Below are 21,321 nucleotides of genomic sequence, written 5' to 3'. Positions count from 1 at the left end.
TCTGTGTCTGTTGCAGATACGTATTTCCCAAATAACCTATGAGTTGTGAAATCACGCTTTTCAGGAAACTATTGCTGCTTCCTCACTATGTTTTAGGTTTAGTTGGTTGGTAGTAATCTGTGAAATTTGAATCAATGCAGGTGTCCAGTGTGACTGAACAGCAAAAATAAGGGTGTAGCAGTTCACATGTGCTGCTGAAAGTGATAAATTTGGTGAGACTGTAACAATTTAATATCTCAGTGTCTTGCTTCAAAGACTTGTAATTTAGCATTTTCCAGAATGCTAAATATTATGTTTAATCTTACAATGTCACTTTACAGAATATATGTGACTTCTAACATATTTTTTTAATTTTTATTTTTACAGAGGAGCAAACTGTAGCCAAGTAACTGCTATACCTCATGTTGTGCCACAAAAAAGTGCAATATTGTAAGAGTGCAGATATTTTGCAGCTTTGCAGCCCCTCAAGAAGGGAAGGGTGATTTTCGCTGCACTGAAATGTAGCCAGTGTTTTGTTAATCAGGTTGAACATGCTAAGGATTTGCACAGCCAAGTTTCTCTTTTTAACAGTAGAAACACTGGACTTTCCAGATTGTGGTGCAGAAAGCTTGTATTAGAAAATGCTGATCACAGCGGTGATCTTAAATTTCTGCTTAAAGTTGTTGAATTTTTAAACTTTGTGACTTGGAAGGAGATTGTTTAGACTCTTCCCATTTTGCCCAGAAAGGCATTTTTACCAAATGTGGTGTCAGTTAAGGAATGACACAACTGCAGTATCCAGTACCAATGGAGTGTATGGATCTTTCTCCTTTTTGCCAATGGAATGTTAATATCTAGTTTTAAGCATGGAAGTTCTAGTGTCTTGGGACTTAGTTAATTCAAATATTTAGCTGAAACAAGCAAAAACATGGAAATACATGTTAATTGAAAACACAAGGCTAGCTGTTAGTATATACTAGCTCATGTGTTTAGATTATTTACAAAAATACGTTGAGTGGTATAATCTATGTACCTCTTTATAGAAATCAAACAATTAATGTACTCAGTGTTTGTGTTGTGGTTTAACCCCAGCCAACAGGTAGATTTACCCAACTGCTCACTCACTCCCCGTGGTGGGATGGGGGAGAGAATCAGAAGGGTAAAAGTGAGAAAACTCTTGGGTTGAGATAAAGACAGTCTAATAAGTAAAGCAAAAGCCGCGCACACAAGCAAAGCAAAACAAGGAATTCATTCATAGCTTCCCATGGGCAGACAGGTGTTCAGCCATCTCCAGGAAAGCAGGGCTCCATCATGCCTAACTGTTATTTGGGGAGACAAATGCCATCTCTCCAAGTGTCCATCCCTTCCTTCTTCCCCCAGCTCTATATGCTGATCACGATGTCATATGGTCTGCAATATCCCTTTGGTGAGTTGGGGTCAGCTGTCCCAGCTGTGTCTCCTCCCAACTTATTGAGCACTCCCAGCCCTTGCTGGTGGGGTGGTGTGAGGAGCAGAAAAGGCCTTGATTCTGTGTAATCACTGCTCAGCAATAACTAAAACATCCCTGTGTTATCAACACTGTTTCCAGCACAAATCCGAAACGTAGTCCCGTACTAGCTACTATGAAGAAAATTAACTCTACCCCAGCCAAAACCAGCAGCTTGAAAAGCTGTCAAGTTCTGCTATCCTGCATTTTGTTATGAGAAACAACTATGCTGAAGTTGGGGAGAGCTTGCCCAGAAGTTTCAGCGTAATGTTTCTGAACATACATTTACTAGTCTAGTGATAGCTACCTTGGCTTTTAAAACTTTCCGTCCCAGATGGCACTCTACTACACAGCCTCTGGAATACTCAAACAGGGATGATGATAAAATACGGTGGGAGAAGGAAGGCTTCAGGATGGAACAGGACTTGTATGTGATGTAGAGAGCTGCCTGGATTAAATGGCACTGAAAGTGCTACTTGATGTATTACGAGTTTGTATATACGTTACTGGCTTGATAGAGCTTCTGTGGATGTTAAACCAGCACAAAGTTGCTCTTGTGGTGCTTCAAGTATATTGACCGGTATGTTCTGCAGCCCGCAGCTTGTTAAATGTTCGGTAGCTGCTATTCTGCTTTTCTGTTGAACAAGGTAACTTCATAGGTAGTGACCTCAACATGTCAGCTGTATTTCAGAGTTTTTGAAGTACAGCTCTGTTTTCTGGTGTACCATACACTTAAGTGCTGATATTTGTGTTATATGTTATCAGTTATATACACTTTGTTCTTAAGTGTAGGTATAAAATTATTGATGTGTAGAATTTCACAGAATGTGAGAATTGGCTAAACATCAAGTACAGGAACGTACAGTTTGTGACAAATCTGCATTCAGCACTTTTAGAATTCTGACTTGTCCATCTATTGTCCTCCACTACTGCCGATGCAATACTTAGTTTTTAAAATGGAGAGGATGTTATGTCTTGAGGCTCAAACTGCAATCCCCTTTATCCTTATGTCTTCTTAACTGTCATTTGTCTCTCCTTCTTCTAAGTAGGTATAACTTATGGTTATGCTATTTAGAAGAATCAATATTTCTTTTCACAATGACAAAAGTATTTAGTGAGTCTTGCAGGTTTTTACTAAGCAGATGTTGCCTGTCTCAGGAGTGAGCTGGCTTTCTTGGCTCCGTCTTCGCAAAGCAGCATCTTCCGCATTTCACTTAAGGTGAAATGGGCTGTAAAGGCCTTAAAAGCTACAACAAAAATCAGGATACTTAAACCATGGTTTTCTGTCTCAATATCAAGGTTATTATTCATGCTTTCCACATCCTCATTTCCGGACTTCAGAATTTAGCATTTAATGGAAGCTAATGTGGCATCGTAAAGAGGAAGAAGCTTGACTCTGTACTTTTGGCAAGTAGCTTTAAATTTGACAAATATTTGTCAGCCAAGGGCTTTTCATAGTAGTTGTGAGAGGAAGTAAGTGAATGAGTTTCCAACCTCTGTTGGACACAATTAATGAGACTGTTCCTTATCATCCCCTTTCTGCTTGTTTTATATTCTTTTTTCTTATTCTGTTGAGTAGAAATTAATGAAATCTATCATTTAGTAGGCAGATGTCGAGTCTCTAAAACATTTATCTTGCTCTAAATGGGTCAGAACAATGGAAAACTCGCTCACTTTCTTTGAGATTCAGCTGACGCTGTTATGCTTTGGATCAACTGTAGATAAACTTTGGATCCAACTGCAGTGTTACAGTAGTACTTTTGGGGGGATGGAGAGAGAGGGAATATACTTTCTCTGCAAATGCTTGATGGAGACATAGTAAAGAGGGAGGTGTATTTGGTGGTCATACTGAAGCTACCTTTGGTGGCTAGAGCAAGGGCTTGCCTTGCCAGTTGGAGGCAGCAGTTGTGAGCTTAACAAGGAATGTGATGGGTTTGGGTGTAGTTTTAGGCAGCCTTCATCAACAGCTGCATTCACTCCTACTTGACACTAGGCCACGTATCTAATCCTTTGGTATTACTGCATTATCACCCAAGTGCATGCTATTCAGGAGAATGTAACACATGGTTTCTGAATGAATCTAAAAAAAAAAGTTAAAGCCAGCTATTTCAGCTGCTTACAGTATCTCTGATGTCTTGTTTTTATGTGGCAGAAGTCATGGTAATGAATTTCAAATTGATTAAAAAGTATGTATGTTCTTACCAGTAAACGGCTATGCTGTTTAAGATGGCTGACAATGCAGAATCCATAGTCCATTAATTTCAGTTTATTAAAACAGACTTAAATTGTTAATTATTGGTCTGACAATGCAGAATCCATAGTCCATTAATTTCAGTTTATTAAAACAGACTTAAATTGTTAATTATTGGTCAATAGCAGGGTAAACCCCGTAACTTAGTCTCTTCATTGAAATTCTTATAACCTGGTCTGATGCTCCCCCTGTCTAAAATCTGGTATTACAATTTGAATGCAATCCTTTAAAACTAGAGAATGTGGCATGCAGCTCTAATTCTTTATCTGAGTCAATGATAGCTTAACAGAATATATAGCTTTATATATTCTTGACCGCTTGCAGTCTATATATTGATCAAAGATGACTATTGTAGGATGGTACTTCACTGAAATTTGACTCTCTGCGTCTATATGTCAGGTCTCCATGCGGCTACTGCAATGGGCAAAATGTGTGTCTTTGTTCCTTAGCTGTATTCAAGAAAAACTTTTCTCTATAATAAAAAAAGTTTTCAACATATTATACCAGGAACAATAAACTAACGCTAAGCTAACTTGAAATAATTGATTCTCTTACAGTGAAAATGTCTTGTTTGGAATGGGAAATCCTCTGCTTGATATCTGTGCAGTTGTGGACAAGGACTTCCTTGACAAGTAAGTCTTGATTTCTTTCTTTTTTTTTTAATGTGAGTTGTGTTTCCAGAATGATGCCTACAAATAAATGGGGGACTACCTGCTTGTGTAATGCTAAGTTTGTGCTGATATCTATGGGATTCTGGCCTTGTGCTGAAAGAAGCCAACGTTGTATCAGTCACTTGATTGTTCTAGCTATATGAAGCTGTGGTGGTGGTGTCAATGAAAAACTTCAGTGTTTTCTTGTGGCCTTAGTATTTATTGTTTTCTATCAATTATTTATTGTAGTCTCTTCTTGCTGTCTTTGCAAGCCTTTAATGGAAGCAATCGATCATCAATGTCAGTAAGATGTAGATAGTTCTTGTATGAATATTTGTGTGCTACTTTTGATGTACTGTTATAGCACTCTTTTCTCTCTTTAGTGATGACTTTGGGGCAAATAAGCCATTTCTGTAACGCACCAAGAAAAGTTGTGCAGGAGTACTTTCTTTTTTTTTAATAGTCCAATTTATCAGTCAAGAACAGGACTGCTTCTTATCATGTGGCCTGTTATCTTGCATGAGCCTAGTTGTTATGCTACCATCCGTATAACCATATCGCTGAATTGCTGTTTGTGTATTGCTGTTGGCGATCAGCTTAGAGATGTGCCTTTTTGAGGTGTAAAATATAGTTGCTCTTTGAAATACTTCTACAGAAGCTCACTTTCTTCCAGTTGTTGCTGCTTTGTTTATATTATTTTCAAGTGATTATTAAGTTGATTTCATCTCTGAGTGCTTATAATTCTTTGTTTAATTTTTAAAGTGTTAATATTTTTTTCTCTAGTTGTTCCTTTAGTTATTAATGGGAATACTGAATCAAGAATAAACTTCACATGACTAAATAAGGAACAGATGCAGAGTTTTTATTTGTGAATGTGTACTGTCAGCTGCAAATGTTTTGTTCTGAAGCTTTTAATAATAGCAATAATTTGTTTTGCAACAGATATTTTATCACTCAGGTTTTATCTGAAGGTGTGTTTAAGTGAGAGCTGGAGGCAAAAGACAGGACTGTAATGGAGTGTATCAATCTTAGAAACATCTGGAACTTGGAAAACTCAAGACATAGACTTGATTTCTGAAAAAGTAAATTATTCTGATGTAATTCTCTGCCTTATGTTTCTACTGAAATAACTTGAAAACCAGTCTCTGAACTTAAGTAGTGTCCCCAACAATACCCTCCAACTAATCCTTAGAAACTGATATCATTAAAGAGGTGGCAGGATCTGTATTGCAACAGTGAAATCCTGCAAGAGCATGTTATGCTTTTCACTGCACCTGATAAGCTCTGCAGAGTTTAATTTAAAAATTAAGTCTTACGTACTCAAATTTCAGTCTTGTCAGACAAGTTAAATTATCTCCTGAAACAGCATATGGTATGCTCTGTGAGCGTTTTTTTACTGCCAAAATGGCATTGTGCAGTATTGCATTATTTAAGGCAATAAGCAGTTCTCCAATAACAGTTTCACAGGAGACCTGCTAATAGTGTGATAGCTCTGGTAATAACCTGAAAACAGAGAAGCTTGTTTACCTTCACATGTTACCTGATTTTATTTCTAGCTCCCTATTTGAGGTGTATGCACAGTAGTCCATTTAACAAACAGACAAGCATGTTTCTACTCTAAGTCCAACTACCTTTTGCAATACTTCCTGAAATGGGAATCAAATCCCACGCCGCCTCAGCTTATGACAGGAGATAAAATATCAAACCTAGCTGTAGAACAACTGCTAGAATAAAGTTATCTATTCAAATGCTGCAGGGAGGTGCAAGAACATAGATATTTCAGGACTGTGAAACATTTGACAGAGAAATCGTCAATCATACCAGCCTAGTGTCTGTTTTTTCTTGTCAAACAAGAAGTGCATCCATCTCTAGCCACGTCATATCAGTTTTTGGCATCTTGGCAGTGATCAAGTAGCTCTGGAGTCTGTGTCTCACATCTTCAACCTGATGGGCATGTTTAATGGGGCCAACAGGCCAGCTGGGCTCTGATTTGAGAAAAGGGAGCTTAGTAAAATGAGGAAAGAGTTTAGTTAATCATCCATAAGAATTTTATACATTTAAGTCTTTCACTCTTTCTGTTAGTTTATCCTCCTCTCTTGTATAACAGGTTTCACTTAACCAGTTTAAGTAAATACCTTTGTTCAGAATAAAGGACTTGATGTTGCAAGTTTAATCAACATTTATTGTCAATGAAGTGAGAGAGTATTAAAATGAATCCTGTAACCAGATTATTTTTGTAACTTCTATTAAGAAAATGCGAATGGAAACAGCATAAGATTGTGTAGGAAGTCTCAAGTGGTCCTTTTAACAATATTTAAATGGCCTACAATCCATGTTATAAATAAACCTGAAAATAAATACATAATGCAGTCCTACCCCTGGCAGATTTGAAACCGCTTGCTGCCATGTAAACTGGCTTGAGGAAATGAGCAGTATTAGAGGGCTGGGTGGCTGTTTTGGTCTTGGGTTGTTAGCACAGCCCTGTCACCTTTCTTTCAAGGTGGATTTTTTGGCTCCAAAGTCTTGTGATCTCTTGAGAAGTTTTGTAAAGCTTTAAGCCTTTCCTAGACTATTTCTAGGAGAGGTGGTCTTAATTTATATCACATCACAACTTCACTGTGCCGGTCTGAGCTTTTCAAACCACATCAGCAGTCTGGCATTACCTGAGCCAGAGAAGCTTTGGCTGCTGTCAGGCAGTTATGTTTTCTGGGTCTCATTTCTTATCTCTCTTCAGGGAGACAACCTGAAAAAGTGTTAGCGATGTTGATGGCACTGTTGAAAGCCGGTGATATCCAAAACCACTTAAGTTTCTGTTCGCAGAGCTGGAGAGTGGTCTTGAAGTAAATGTAATCCATTGTATGTCCTTTTTACTGAGTATCTGTATGATTGAAATGTCAGAAATGCTTTTTTTTTTTTGGGTCGGGGGGGGAAATCTCCTTTTAATTTGCATTAACTCCACAACCTAACAGTATTTATTTTTGTTTCATTTTTCTAGGATATAGTTACTTGTTCAAAGAGCAGCTTTTTGTGGGTGGGAGGGAAGAGAATAGAAAAAAAGATTGATGCTTTGTGGGTGAATTGCTAACTATAGCTATGCTCATCTGAAAGTAACTTTGCTAACAGGTATTCATTAAAGCCTTTGGTGTACTCAGTTCTACCTGTGATGTTAATGGAATGATTCCTCTAGCTACTGAATCTGTAACAGGCATTCAAGAATAACTTAAACTACACTGTATATTAAACTCTAACTGGGCAAAGAAATTCTGATTAACATGGCAATGATGCTTTAAGACTCCGTGGAAACTCAGTACTACTGACTCCTGTAAATACTCCAGTGTCCTGCTGTTAAGAGTTAGGAGATGGCATCTATTTCCTTGCTCCCTCCCAAGCACTCTGGTTTGCAAATATTTAGTTTTTGACATTTATCTAATTATAGTTAACTTTTAGGCTGTAGAGATCTGGTCATTATTTGTCAATTCAAATGCACAGCCAGCAGTTGAGAAGCGTGTGTTTACAGAATGGACAAATCCTCTCTTGCTGTTATCCAGCATTTGGGTCTATGGCTGCATGAATTGAGGAGGTGGAGAAAATCATTATGGACAAATTCATGTTGACAGAATTATTATGCTAGTCTTGGAACTTCTAAATATGTGAAAACCTTGTATGTTCCCTAATTAGCCAGTGGGAAGGCGAGGAAAATATTTGAAATTGCCAGCACCTGTGTAAGCATGTAACTATCTTTCAGCCCATGCTCTTAAAAAAGAGATGACATATAGGGAAAATGATGATGTATATCCTATTTGTCACATCGAAGTTAAGGATGATTATTGCTTTATTTCACTGTATTTTCTGGGCCCTTGACCAGAGCCATGATTTCATTAATTAAGGTGTGTTTACTAGTCTGGATGCTGAATTTGCATTATACTTGTAATCTCTGGACTGATTATTTGATCACCATCATTGTCCAGGATTACAAGTTGCTATTTTATTTATTTATTGGTTGTCAAAGCAGCAAAGTCCTCTTTCTCCTCATGTGTTTTTTGTTGGTTTGTTGGGTTTTTTCCCACAAAATCAGGTCTACAGCAGTCTTTGCACAAGTTCATTGAAGGTGCTCTGTAAAGATCTGTAATTTTTAATAGCTTTCATGCCCTGTATCATGTGCTCCTTAGTTCTCTTCTCTGTCACACTGTTGTAACTACAAACTATCTGTAAACCAAGAAATGGATTTATATTCTTTTTATTCTTCACTGGAAAAACGGGTTTGAAGAAATGGGAGAGGAAGAATGAATGGGGTCTTCAGAGCGTGTTTGTGTTTTGGAGTGGTGGTGATGTTTAATGTGTGAAAAGAGAATATCGTCACACTGAAGGAAGAAATGCTGTAATTTTGATCTGTAATTTCGCAAGTATGGATATCGATCTCCTGCAGTGTGTTACCAAGTTGTCTGCAGCATTGAAAGTGTTTGGGTCACTACTGGAGATCCCAAGATGCTTGGTCATTCTCTACCTTTCCTCACTGCAGAGCACTGTTGGAGGGTGATGGATTAGTTAAGCACAAACTTCACTGATAGAGCAGTGATGACATCTGGTAAATTAAACTTTCTTGTGTGAGGCTGTTTTAGTGCTTGCTGTGATGGAAGCGAAGAAGATGTACAAATTTTCCACTGTTGTGGGAATTTGGTTTATAAATTAGGAAAAGGTTTGAGAAGCAGCTGAAATGAAAAACATCTGCTTGCTTGCATTAAATTTAGGTTGGTCTGTATAGCTGTGGCTTTAGCCATTCTACCTTTTGTTATTTTCAACAGTTTTAGTTTGTTACCTTTGCTTGTCTGTAACTTCCCGTAGCAAAAAAATCAAAACACCATTCAAGCTGTTAACTCTTGTAAAGTGGCTAAGGGTCTAAATAGCTTTTACGCAATCAGAAGTGATTTTTTTGTTGACCAAACTCAGGTTTCAACGCAGTCTTAAGGCTTCAACGCAGAACAAGCCCTTCCTCAAAAACACGTGCTGGAGTGAGTGTGAAGACTGAGAGAGATGAGTGGTGATTCTGTACTAGGAGGCTGCAGCATCAAAGAATGCACGTGCTGCAAAACCAGACTTCACTGCCAGATTTAAGTGGTAGAAAAAAAAGCCCCAGACTTGCAGCTTCTTTTAGTTTCACTAACATGTTTACTTTGAGTTTGTGTGCTTCATCGACCCTCTGGGACAGGTTAATGGTTTTTTGTATTGCTTTGAGTTGGGGATTGTGTTACCTGTCTGTACGGTGCTGAATGTATGGAAAATACATAGTAATAACTATATAACTTGTCATCTCTGAAAATTTACCCTTTTTTTTAAAGATAGTTTGCTATATAATGTTCCATTGTTTCAATAATCCTTGTGAAAGATCACTACTAAAAGTAGCTGTTGCACTGGCTCATTTGGCAGAGAAGCTGAACAGCTGAGGATTCTTTATTATTACCTTGTGTTTTGAATCGTAGCTTTAGAAGTCAATGTAGCTTATCTCAGGGTCTGACCATAGAACATTGTTGAAACTGTTGAGCCAAATTGCATCATCTAACTGCTGGTAAATTATAAAAAGAAAAAAAATCAAGTGTTTGCTTGCAAAAACTTAGGGTAATGATGGCTGTCTTAAGAAGGTCCTCTCAGTACTAACACGCCTATAAATTTGGTAGCATTCCTGAAAATGTAATTAGAGTTTTCTGCAAGCCTGATAACTTCTCCTAGTGTATTTAGTTAAATGTGTAGTTTGAATGAGTGAAAGATTTTAGTCAAGCTCAATTTGGAAAAGGCTATTTGAAAAATCTACTCTATACAAGGACAAAGTTCTGCACAAGGAGCTGTGATGTTTTCAGGGTATACTGGCTTGAGAGATAATTATAGAAGAGCTTGTAACTACCTGTAAAGTAGGATGTAACATGTTAGTGAATAGGAAATATTCCACTCCTTGTTATCTCTCTCTTTATTGTGTGTTTTCACTTTCTTAAATGCTTGCTTAGTATTAAACTACCAATCAAACTTCATTTTTTTTTTTAGTTTTCCATTTCTTTGGAAAACTTGCTAGTCTAATATATATGTCAATAGAACATGTCTAGTTCTTGGATTAATTTTTGTCCTTAGAATAACCTTGAGACACATGCCAGACTGACATACACACATGAGCTTATCTATATTTTTCCTTCACTCCCAAGTAAAAATTTGTTTAACAAAACTTTAGGAGCTGTGTTGTGAGGCAAATGATGAAATATGGCTTCCATTTACATCCGCAATGCAAACATGGAACTTTAAGTGAAAAAGCTCTATGAATTAAGTGTCTGTTTTTAACTAGACAGTGACATTAAATGAAGAGACCCTTGCTGAAGATGTCTTTGATGGAAAAAGCTGGGTTTCTCACTAGAGCACTGGAAATGATCCAAAACCAGATGGTTAAACTTTCCCTTTGGAAGTTGTACTTGCTGTTTGTACTGAAAAACTTTTCATCTTAGAGTTTCCTGATTGCATAATTACAAGATTAATTTTTATTTAGGATACAGTAGATAAAAATTGTGATTCATATTCTGGGTATGGTTGCAGGCATTATTTTTAATTACAGGGTAATAAGGTGCGATTTTAATACTGTTTTCCATTCTCATCCTGCTTCTCCAACCCAAAATTTCCAACTGCATACGAAAGGCTAGAGCTTTGGTTTTTTTCCTAGTTGCTATAGTAATATAGTGAAACAGTTTGATCACTCATGAATTGAAGAATAGAAAAGTCCAGTCAAATACTAACAATTACTTGTCATGTTCTCAGGGTTTTGTTTTTTTTACTGTAGATGAAATTGATTTGTCATCTCTTGGAAAAGACAACTTTTTAAGGATAGCATTTTTTAAGTGGTTGGAATACCTTCAACTATTTAAAACCTTCAGTTTTAAAAAAATTAGATATTTAAGTAAATTATAATGCTCATTACTACGTAATTGTTTTTTGCTTCATTTAGGTCAGGAAACTTGCAATCTCTTCTTCCCAGGTCATATGTATCAAGATGAGAAGGGACTCTGTACTTCCCTTGAAATTAAATACTAATCTTTAACATTTATTTTTCGTAACTTGCTGTTTTGTCAGGCTATTCATGAACAATGTGCAAATACCACCCTAGCGTTACTGTTAACTGTAACCTAACTTATGAGGTGCTTATGCTGCTGTTGATCTCTGATTCTGTGCTTGCACTCTGCATCACGTAACCACGTCCAGGCCTGCTCTGTGCTTTGCCTTTTCTTGTCCTGTTCCTTTCTGGAGTGTTGGACCTGTGGTCTCTGCTGTAGCCACAGGGAGAGGGCGGAGGCAGCCTGTCTTCCTCTTAATTACTGGTGTTCTTGTTTTTCCTTAGTCAAGGGCTGGAGAAGGGTAAACCAGCTGTTTGAGTGCTATTTTACTTTATTTTTGTCAGGGCAGAACCATCAGCACTCCCAAGTTTCTGGAGACCAAATCTGTGTTGTAGACTTCAGAATGTCATGAAACCTGCAGTTCCCTAATAAATTTAGGTTAAATGCAGAGCTGAAGACAAAGATCTTTTCATTTGACAAACCCTTGATTCCCCCCTTTAATAGAATATTTCAGTGCAAGTGTGTTTTGTTTTTTTTTTAAAAATTATCATCATCAGATTTCAGAGCTGAGTTCATCAGTCACTGGTGTAGATGTTTGTGCTGTGTGTCCTGCTATGCCATTAGATTCTTATTTTGAACCTGTGCCAAATCCTATAAAACAATGCTGTATCTTTTAGGACAACTCAGACAATCTCTGTTTATTTGCAAGCTGCATGAATTAATTTTAACATACAGATTATCTTCATTTTGTAGTTCTGCTTTAAACTTGTGGGTTTATGTCTGTCTTATTATCAGATAAAGACTAGGGAGCTGTGGCTAAATGATTTTGGGTGATTGTTTTTCCAGCTTGTTCCAGTGATTATTTTTTTTTTCCTTGAGTTTTTTCCTTTGTTGTGAAGTGACAGCAAAAGTGATGAAGTTTTGGTGCAGGAATCTGAAATGCACATGACAAAGCGTAAAGGGGAGCATATGACTGCCTCATATGACAAGCTGTAACAAGTGAACAGTAGCAAGAAGTTATAGAAATACAAATATTACCGTGGACATTTTTTCAATCCTTGTATCATTGAGGCTACTTACTTCGTGTTGGGGCTGGTTCTTATTCTTTTTAGGCAAGAGGAGCTTCCTGCTGGTAGGAAAAAAGGCAATAAAGATCACTGTAAAGTTGTGCTATCCCTCTAGTCAGGAAGCGTACAGTTGTCTTCCTTCATGACAACTGAAACTATAAGCAAATTCAGTACCTGACCCCTCCAAGTAAAGGTGGCATGCAGTCTCAACTATGGATATTAAGTTAATAGAAAACCAAAAATGGTACCTGGTGATGCAGATATTTCAATCCCAGAGTCTCTTATGTGGCTTCAAGCGAACATACCTTATCTGTCCTTTTTTGTGACAAGAACTCTAGTTACAATGTAAATCTTCTAATTTCTGGTACTTATATTTCCCTGACCTTACAGTAGAAGAGGCAAAGTGTTCCAGAATCTCACGTGTCTCTTGAGAACAGTTTTTTTGTAGAGTTGCTGTGTGGAAAATGGATCAAAGGGCTTCCCCTAAATCTGATTGCTAGAACTTCATTTTTGCAAGAGTGTGTTCCAGTGTATTTCCTTGAAGCTATTTTGGTTTTGAATTGTGCTTTGTGGTGTTATGTGCAGCAGTACTAAACAGAATGCAACTGTTGGTTGGTCTACATTTGGTAAAGTGTTTGAACATGCATCTTGATTAGATATGGTTTCAATTACAATGTCTGTAGTATTTTTCATCTAGGTTGCAATTCCACATGCTTGGAGTCATTGGAAAACATATTTCAGAGGATTCTGGGTTGTGAATTAGCTATCCTCTTTACTTAAGGAGGGAAAAAAAAGTGCTGATCTTGCCACCTTTGCCAAGGTTAGCCTCTGCAAAATCCCTGACTTCTTTCTTTAGCAGCTTTTGTGCTGGGGACATGGCTAGCATACATGAGTAAAGGCAAATTGTAGTGTTGTATCAACAGACTCCACCATTCAAAAAACAAATTAAGATGAGTAAGTTGCTTTAGTAATTGCTAGCTTTTTAGTGTTTTGAAAACATCAACTACAAACTCCTTTAGCTAAGAACATCAGAGGTATAGCTGACTTGTTTTCAAAAGTAGAGAATTTCAAGTTTTATATATAAATTGGAGTAAAAAGTTATTAAAAGATGACTGGTAACTTTACAAAATAGGAGGGTATTTTGAATTTCAAATTTTTGCTGACTCACAAAATTAGAAATGCTCAAAACCACCTTTTTCTACAGCCAGCCCTGGGACAAAACTGTTAACATTCAGCTGAAGTGGGGAGCTCTTTTGGGCTGTAAATGGCAGGAACTGTCCAAATGCCTCAGTCGCTTTTTCCTCTGCCAGATCCTTGGATGTCTGGGCTTGATGTTGCAGTTACCACTGTGGGTGAAGGGTTAAAATACAAAACAGTGGCTATGGCTAGAGGCGAAAGGGAGGAACAGCTCTTCCCAGAAGCAGTAATTGCTGTTCTCGGTATGTCTGATCCTTTAGTGGTAGCAGAGCAAGGAGTTTATCTTTCAGCAGCTCTTCCCTGAATCTCCATCTTGGTATTGCTCCTTCATTTTTTAGGATGAAATTAAAATTTTCATCACAGTAAAGAAGCCTCCTCTGCCATTTTCCATATGCTGCTTCTTTCCAGTAAAGCTAATGCCTTTAGTGGCTTGGATAAGTTCTTTCAGCATGGCTGGAATTTCACAGTAGCTGCAACACTTGTCTGTAGCTTGCCGTTTGCTCTAGTCAGTGTTAAAAATAATTTTTAGAGAAGGAAAATTAAGGTACATGAACTCCGTGACAATTGTCTGTTGAAGTTTCTGTAAGCTGAACTGTCCTGTAACAAGTGCATGGATTCACAGACAGCTGATGGAAGATGCGTTTAGGCAGTATGAAAACTCATTTAGGTTGCAATAATAGTATGGAACTGATACTTTTGCCTAGCCTATCACAAACAGAAAGACATCCATAAAGTTGTTTTTTTTTATTAATGTGTTCGCTTGGAAGGGTCCAAGCCCCTTGCAGTAAGCAGGCACATCTTCAACTAGATCAGGTTGCCCAGAGCCTCATCAAGCCTGGCCTTGAATGTCTCCAGGAATGGGGCCTCCACCACCTCTCTGGGCAGCCTGTGCCAGTGTCTCACCACCCTCATTGTAAAGAACTTCATCCTAATGTCTAATCTAAACCTACCCTGCTCTAGTTTAAAACCATTGCCCCTCATCCTATCGCTACATGCCGTTGCAAACAGCCTTTCCCAGCTTTCTTATAGGCCCCCTTCAGGTACTGGAAGGCTGCTATAAGGTCTCCCTGGAGCCTTCTCTTCTCTAGGATGAACAACCCCAACTCTCTCAGCCTGTCTTCATAGGAGAGGTGCTCCAGCCCTTGGATCATCTTCTTGGCCCTTCCCTGGACCCGCTCCAACAGGTCCATGTCCTTCTCATGCTGAGGGCTCCAGAGCTGGACACAGTACTACAGGTGGGATCTCATGAGAGCAGAGTAGAGGGGGAAAATCACCTGTCTGGATCTGCCGGCCACGGTTCTTTTGATGAAGCCCAGGGTGCGATTGGCCTTCTGGGCTGCAGGTGCACATTGTTGGCTCATGTCCAGCTTTTCATCCACCAGTACCCCCAAGTCATTTTCTGCAAGGCTGCTCTTTTATCACATCATCCCCCAGCCTGTATTGATAACGAGGATTGTCCCGACCCAAGTGTCGGACCTTGCACTTGGCCTCGTTGAACTTCATAAGGTTTGCTCAGGCCCACCTCTCTAGCTCATCCTGGTCCTTCTGGATGACATCCCGTCCCTCTGGCACATCGACCGCACCGCTCAGCTTAGTGTTGTTGGCAAACTTGCTGAGGGTGCACTCGATCCCACTGTCTGTGTCATTGATGAAGATGTTGAACAGCACCAGTCCCAGTACGGATCCCTGAGGGACACCACTTGTGACCCCTCTCCATCTGGACATCGAGCCATTGGCCATCACCCTCTGGATGCGACCATCCAGCCAGTTCCTTATCCACCGAACAGTCCACCCATCAAATCTGTATCTCTCCAACTTAGAGAGAAGGATGTTGTGGGGGACCGTGTCAAAGGCCTTACAGAAGTCCAGATAGATGATATCCGTAGCTCTCCCCTTGTCCGCTGATGCAGTCACTCCATTGTAGAAAGCCACTAGCTTGGCCAGGCAGGACTTGCCCCTGGTGAAGCCATGCCGGCTGTCTTGAATCACCTCCCTGTCTTCCATGTGCCTTAGCATAGCTTCTAGGAGGATCTGTTCCATGATCTTCCCAGGCACAGAGGTGAGGCTGACAGGGCAGTAGTGTAATTGGAAAATGGAATACATCTTAAACTATATTTTTTTTAAGTACGTAGTAGTTTTAACTGGTACGTAAGACTCACTGTTAGTTTCCTTATGATTTCTAAATGGAGCAATGCATTGTGCATTAAATACGATACACCAGTCTTTTTCTCTGTGTCCTTGTGATTGATGAAGAGGTAAATTCTTAGCATTTTTAAGGCAATAAAGTATTTGGCATCAATCAAGATTCAATACAGCCCCAGTACTTCCAGTATCCTCCTTTTTGGAGGATTTTATTGCTTGAGAGTAATATTTTGGGCTGACTTTGTGGTTTATGAGTTCTTCACTGGAGAATAATTGTCTTTTGCCGTGTCTTAATTGATTTTTATTGATGTGGCATTTCTTTGTACTAGAGATATTAAAAATAATTGTGTTTTAGACATTCTGTTTTTTTTTTCTTTTAGAGACAGAACAGATCTAGTATGGGGACAAAGTTGTAATTCAGTTATGAAAAGTATTGCAGGTTGGTGGAGCCTGACACTGTTGTTTTATGTTTGCAACAGTGTGGTGTTACTGCCTTTGTCAGTTTGTCCAAGGTGTTAACCTGTATTTTATTGTAGAAGTAGAGCCTATTGAACTTCATCCTGACACCTAAAAGCACATTACTTTACAAGTCTGCCTTTTCCTTAGCAGAAATGATGAAGGATTCATTTTGAAGCCTAAAAAGGCTCAGTTGAGTAGCTGTCAGTGCTATTCCTATGTGGCATAGAGAGAGTCTTTATTTAGAAGAAATCATTAAAATAATCTATAAATCTAGGCAGGAGAATCTCAAGCTAGTGTCAACAACCACACTACTCTGCCTTCCTCGAGTGATGTTTTGTTACTATTTCCTTCTCAAAGCAGAGCTTCTTATGCAGCAGCAGCCAGGTATTTGGGGATTTTCAATACTAGAGCTGACAGGATGTGTTACAGAACTGGTACAAGTTGGTCCAAACAATAAATTTTAAAGTAGTAATAGCAAGTAATTGTGAATAACTAGGAAGAGAATAGGAACCCTTCAGTTCATTACTGTTTGGATTATGTACATGTTACTTTTGTTGGGTTGTTTTTGTTAAGTTTTTATGTAAATTAAACTTTTAATTCAAGATTGTGAAATCTGATTTGTATGTATAATCACAATGAATTTGATACAAACCAATGCTTATTTCTGGTGGAAGAAAATCGGTATGTAAAGGTTAAGTTATGATTTCAGAACAGAAACAGTGCAAAATGACTAGTATGACTAAAATGGTTTAAATATTGAAGGCTCAAAGGAATAATATTAAAATAACATGTTAAAGAGTCTATGAGCAGAACTGCCTATAGTTCTGCACAAATTGAATTAATATTTTATTCCTTCATGAAGTTACTAAAGGTCAACCGAGTATATTTCTACCAGTGTAACGAGTACAGAATTCAGAGTACCAACTTAAAAAAAAAAAAAGTACGGAGTGTGTACAGCTTTTTAAAAGGTTTTTGCAGTCAGATATTTCAGAAACTATTACTGAAAAAACATTTCTTTAGCTGTATACAGGAAGTGTTAAGATGTCTTAAATTTTTAGCTCACTAGTTTATAGTTAAGAAAACTGTTTTGACAAGGCCACTACTATATGCTTAAGTCCAGAGTGATAGGGCTGACCCTATTAAATGATCATAGTTTTCCACATTCTGGTGATTAACAGGCTTTGAACTTTCCTGGCTTTCTTAATCCCTTTTAATCATTTAAACCTATTATTGTTTTGACTTCAATTTCAAAAGCCCTTTAAATCTGTCTTACAATATTAATAGCTGATTAAAGTCCTGGTTTCCAACCATATTATCAGTGGGGAGTCTATCTTACTACACTGAATAATTTAGAAACAACTGTTTAGGAAATGTTGATTCGGGGGAGGGGGGCAGGGAGGGGGAACCAACGAAGAAAAGACACCAGAAAAACTATACCTAGTAATGTTTGTATTTAAATTAGTGATCATATCCATGCAAGAGATTGGGGAAACTTAATGCTTCTAATTCATGACACAAATAACTATATTTCTTTTTTCTTCTAGATTTCAGGAGTGTAATTTTAAGTTAATTCTGTGTTGAAATTTAGATCCATCCTTCCTTTCTATAATAAATATTGTGGTAAAAAAAAAAATCTTTCTGCTAATGTTTTTGGGATCCATTTCACCCAGAAATTCCAAGTTTTTTTCTGAAAAACAGGGGTTTGTTTAGGATGTGATGCAACCAAATAAGACTCCAGTCATTCTAATACACAGGAGCTGGGTACTAACAACTGTGTAAAAATTAAAACACCTGAAATAACTCCATGGGTTCTCTAAGGTGGTCCTTCATTCTTTCATTTATATTCCAGTACCAGTGCTTAAAGTCTGGAGTTTTTTAATAAATGAAATGGACAAGATCTGTGGTTTGAGTTGCACTTAAACTTTTTCTAAAGCAGATACTTTTGTTTTGTTAAGGAGTGTAATTCTCTGCCAGGACAATGCTATGTGGTCTTTTCCTTGCTGGACTTGATTCTGTGTCACTGATAACTATGATGTAATTTGTTTTCAACAGGCTTCAGATAGCGGTATCTTAACCTCCTATTGCTATTTTTTTTTCATGTTTCTTTCCTATTACCACTAGTGTGTGCTTTACTCCTACCTATATTTCATAGAATCATAGAATGGTTTGGGTTGGAAGAGACTTTAAAGATCGTCTAGTTCCTGTCCTCCTGCCAGCGACACCTTCCACTAGACCAGGTTGCTCACAGCCCCATCCAGCATGGCCTTGAACACCTCCAGAGATGGGGCATCCACAACTTTTCTGGGCAACCTGTTCCAGTGCCTCACCACACTCAGAGTAAAGAATTTCTTCTAAATATCTAGTCTAAATCTAACCTCTTTCAGTTTAAAACTGTTACCCCTCATCCTACCACTACACTCCCTGATAAAGAGTACCTCCCCATCTTTTCTGTAGGCCCACTTTAGGTACTGGAAGGCTGCTATAAGGTCTCCCTGGGCTTTCTCCTGTCCATGCTGAGCAACCCCAACTCTCTCAGCCTGTCTTCATAGGAGAGGTCCTCTAGTCCTCTGATCAGCTTCGTGGCCCTCCTCTGTACTTGCTCCAACAGGTCCATGTCCTTCTTGTGCTGAGGACTCCAGATGTGGACGTGGTACTCCAGGTGGGGTCTCACGAGAGTGGAGTAGAGGAGCAGAATCACCTCCCTGGCCACCCTTCTTTTAATGCAGCCCAGGATGTGATTGGCCTTCTGGGCTGCAAGCACACATTGTTGGCTTATGTTGAGTTTCTCATCCACCAACACGCCCAAGTCCTTCTCCTCAGGGCTGCTCTCAGTCCATTCTCCACCCAGCCTGTTTTTGTGCTTGGGATTGTCCTGGCTGATATGCAGGACTTTACACTGGGCCTTGTTGAACTTCATGAGGTTTGCAAGGGCCCTCCTCTTAAGCCTGTCAAGGTCCCTCTGGATGGTATCCCTTCCCTCCAGCATGTTGGCCACACCACACAGCTTTGTGTTGTCGGCAAACCTGCTGAGGATGCACTCAATCCCACTGTCCATGTTGCTGACAAAGATGTTAAATAGTACGAGTCCCAGTACTGACCCCTGAGGAATGATACTTGTCACTGGTCACCACTTGAACATCAAGCCATTGACTGCAACTCTTTGAGTGCAGCCATCCAGACATTTTCTTGTCTACTGAGTGGTCCATCCATCAAATCCATGTGTTTCCAATGTAGACCGGGATGTCGTGTGAGACAGTGTTAAACACCTTGTCCAGGTAGATGACATCAGTTGCTCTTCTGCTATCCACCAAAGCTGTAACCCCATCATAGAAGGCCACCAGATTTGTCAGACACGATTTGACTTTAGTGAAGCCACATTGGCTGTCACTGATCACCTTCTTTTTTTTCATGTGCCTTAGCAGAGTTTCCAGGAGGCTGTCCTCCATGATCTTGCAGGGCACAGAGGTGAAACTGACTGGCCTGTAGTTCCTCAGGTCTTCCTTTTTTCCCCCTTTTAAAAATGGGAGTTATGTTTCCCCTCTTCCAGTGAGTGGGAACTTCCCTGGACTACTGTGCCTTCTCAAATATGATGGATAGTGGCTTAGCAACTTCATCTGATGTTTTTTTCTTCCCCAGCGAAATGTTTAGTTACGTGTTTTTATGTTTAAAAATGAAAGGGGACAAAATAATTAGGGAGGTCAACTGCACACTCTGTTGTTTTTTTGCTCTTTTTTGGTGTATTTGCTCTTTCCTGTTTCTACTAAAGTAGTTCATTGATGTCTTCAATGTTTGACATGAGTTGGAAGCTCATGTTGAGTTAGTTGCAGATTATGACACCTGGTTTCCCCCCTCACCAAGTTGCTACTCTGTGGGATGCCTTTACCCCTGCCCATATTTGTATTCTTTTTGTTTACCTACTTGGCTCTGCATCTGTCTGTATTTTGAGGTTACTGTGTTTGAATGGGTTCATCTTGCTGCCTGCTAGAATGTTCTTTTGCCACTACATGCCCTTGCCAGTTGGCTGTCATCTATGGATTTCATCAGTAGCTATTGTGCTTAACTCTAGATCGCTCATAAATGTGTGGCATAGTTTGGGGTCTAGCGCTGATCCATATTGAAGTCAATCTGAGATGTGCATTCTCTTACAGCCCTAATACTTTCCTAGAGGAATGACTCAAAAGTCTTTTAGGCAGTTTCTTTTTCCTCTTTTTTTTTTTTTCTTTTCCCCCTATAAATTGACTATTGCAGAACTTAGGTTTTTCTGAAAGCAGGTTTTCTTTGGGATTTTATTGCTATCATACAATCTCTCTTTAATCTTTCAGTTTTTCAAGGAAGAGATTCTGGACTTGCATTTTGTATTTGGCAACAAAGCAGTATCTACTCAGTAAGGAATTTTTCTAAAATTGTCTAACGTGTACAGGGGTATCCTGGAGTAACAGTGAATGATGATCATCTGTCGTTAAAACCAGAAATTAATGTAGAAGGGGTCCTTGTTTTCCTGTCAATTTTAGGCCAAGAAAGAATGTGAAAAGGTAGGTGAAACCAACTGCCCTGTTATGGAACAGGGGAGAGAAATTTTGAGGGACTGGGGAGAGTAATGGTGTTCAGATGGTGAAGCTGGAAGACTGTAGCAAAGCAACAGAGGAATTTATGGAAAAAATGAAAAAGCAAATGTATTAAACTGGCAGAATAAAAGCAGTGCAAGTCAGGCAAGGGACTGAGACTTTCAGGATATGAATCAAAGCCCTTTACTGTTTGTTGTTTTTTTTTTTTAATGGGGGAAAAAAAAGATGACTTAAAACAAATATTTGGACTAGGGTGTAGCTATGTGTCAGTTACACAAAACTTTAATTTTGGTTTAGCTGATTCCATGTGGCCCATGATGAATTTGGCTGCTGAATTTATGCATAAGGTGTGGTTTGGGTTGTGGTTTTTTGTTTTCATATTGATTTAGAAAATGCACAGCCCCTAGAATCTGGCTTAGCAAGGTTAAAGTAATGATCCAAAC

The 21,321-nt window shown here is 38.8% G+C and overlaps 1 protein-coding gene across 2 annotated transcripts in view; it reads left to right on the top strand.

Annotated features, from left to right (window-relative positions):
• ADK (adenosine kinase) overlaps positions 1 to 21,321 on the top strand; it is a 298,411-nt gene that overhangs the window by 11,804 nt on the left and 265,286 nt on the right. For both annotated transcript variants that reach the window (XM_054207000.1, XM_054207001.1), the window contains exon 2: positions 4,274 to 4,348. In XM_054207000.1, coding sequence (XP_054062975.1) covers positions 4,274 to 4,348 — 75 coding nt within the window. The remainder of the gene's footprint in view (positions 1 to 4,273; positions 4,349 to 21,321) is intronic.

This window comes from Rissa tridactyla, chromosome 6, assembly GCF_028500815.1.
Source record: "Rissa tridactyla isolate bRisTri1 chromosome 6, bRisTri1.patW.cur.20221130, whole genome shotgun sequence".
Lineage (NCBI taxonomy): Eukaryota > Metazoa > Chordata > Aves > Charadriiformes > Laridae > Rissa > Rissa tridactyla.
Note: the sequence above shows the minus strand (reverse complement) of the source record. Positions and strands in the feature narration are given on the sequence as shown.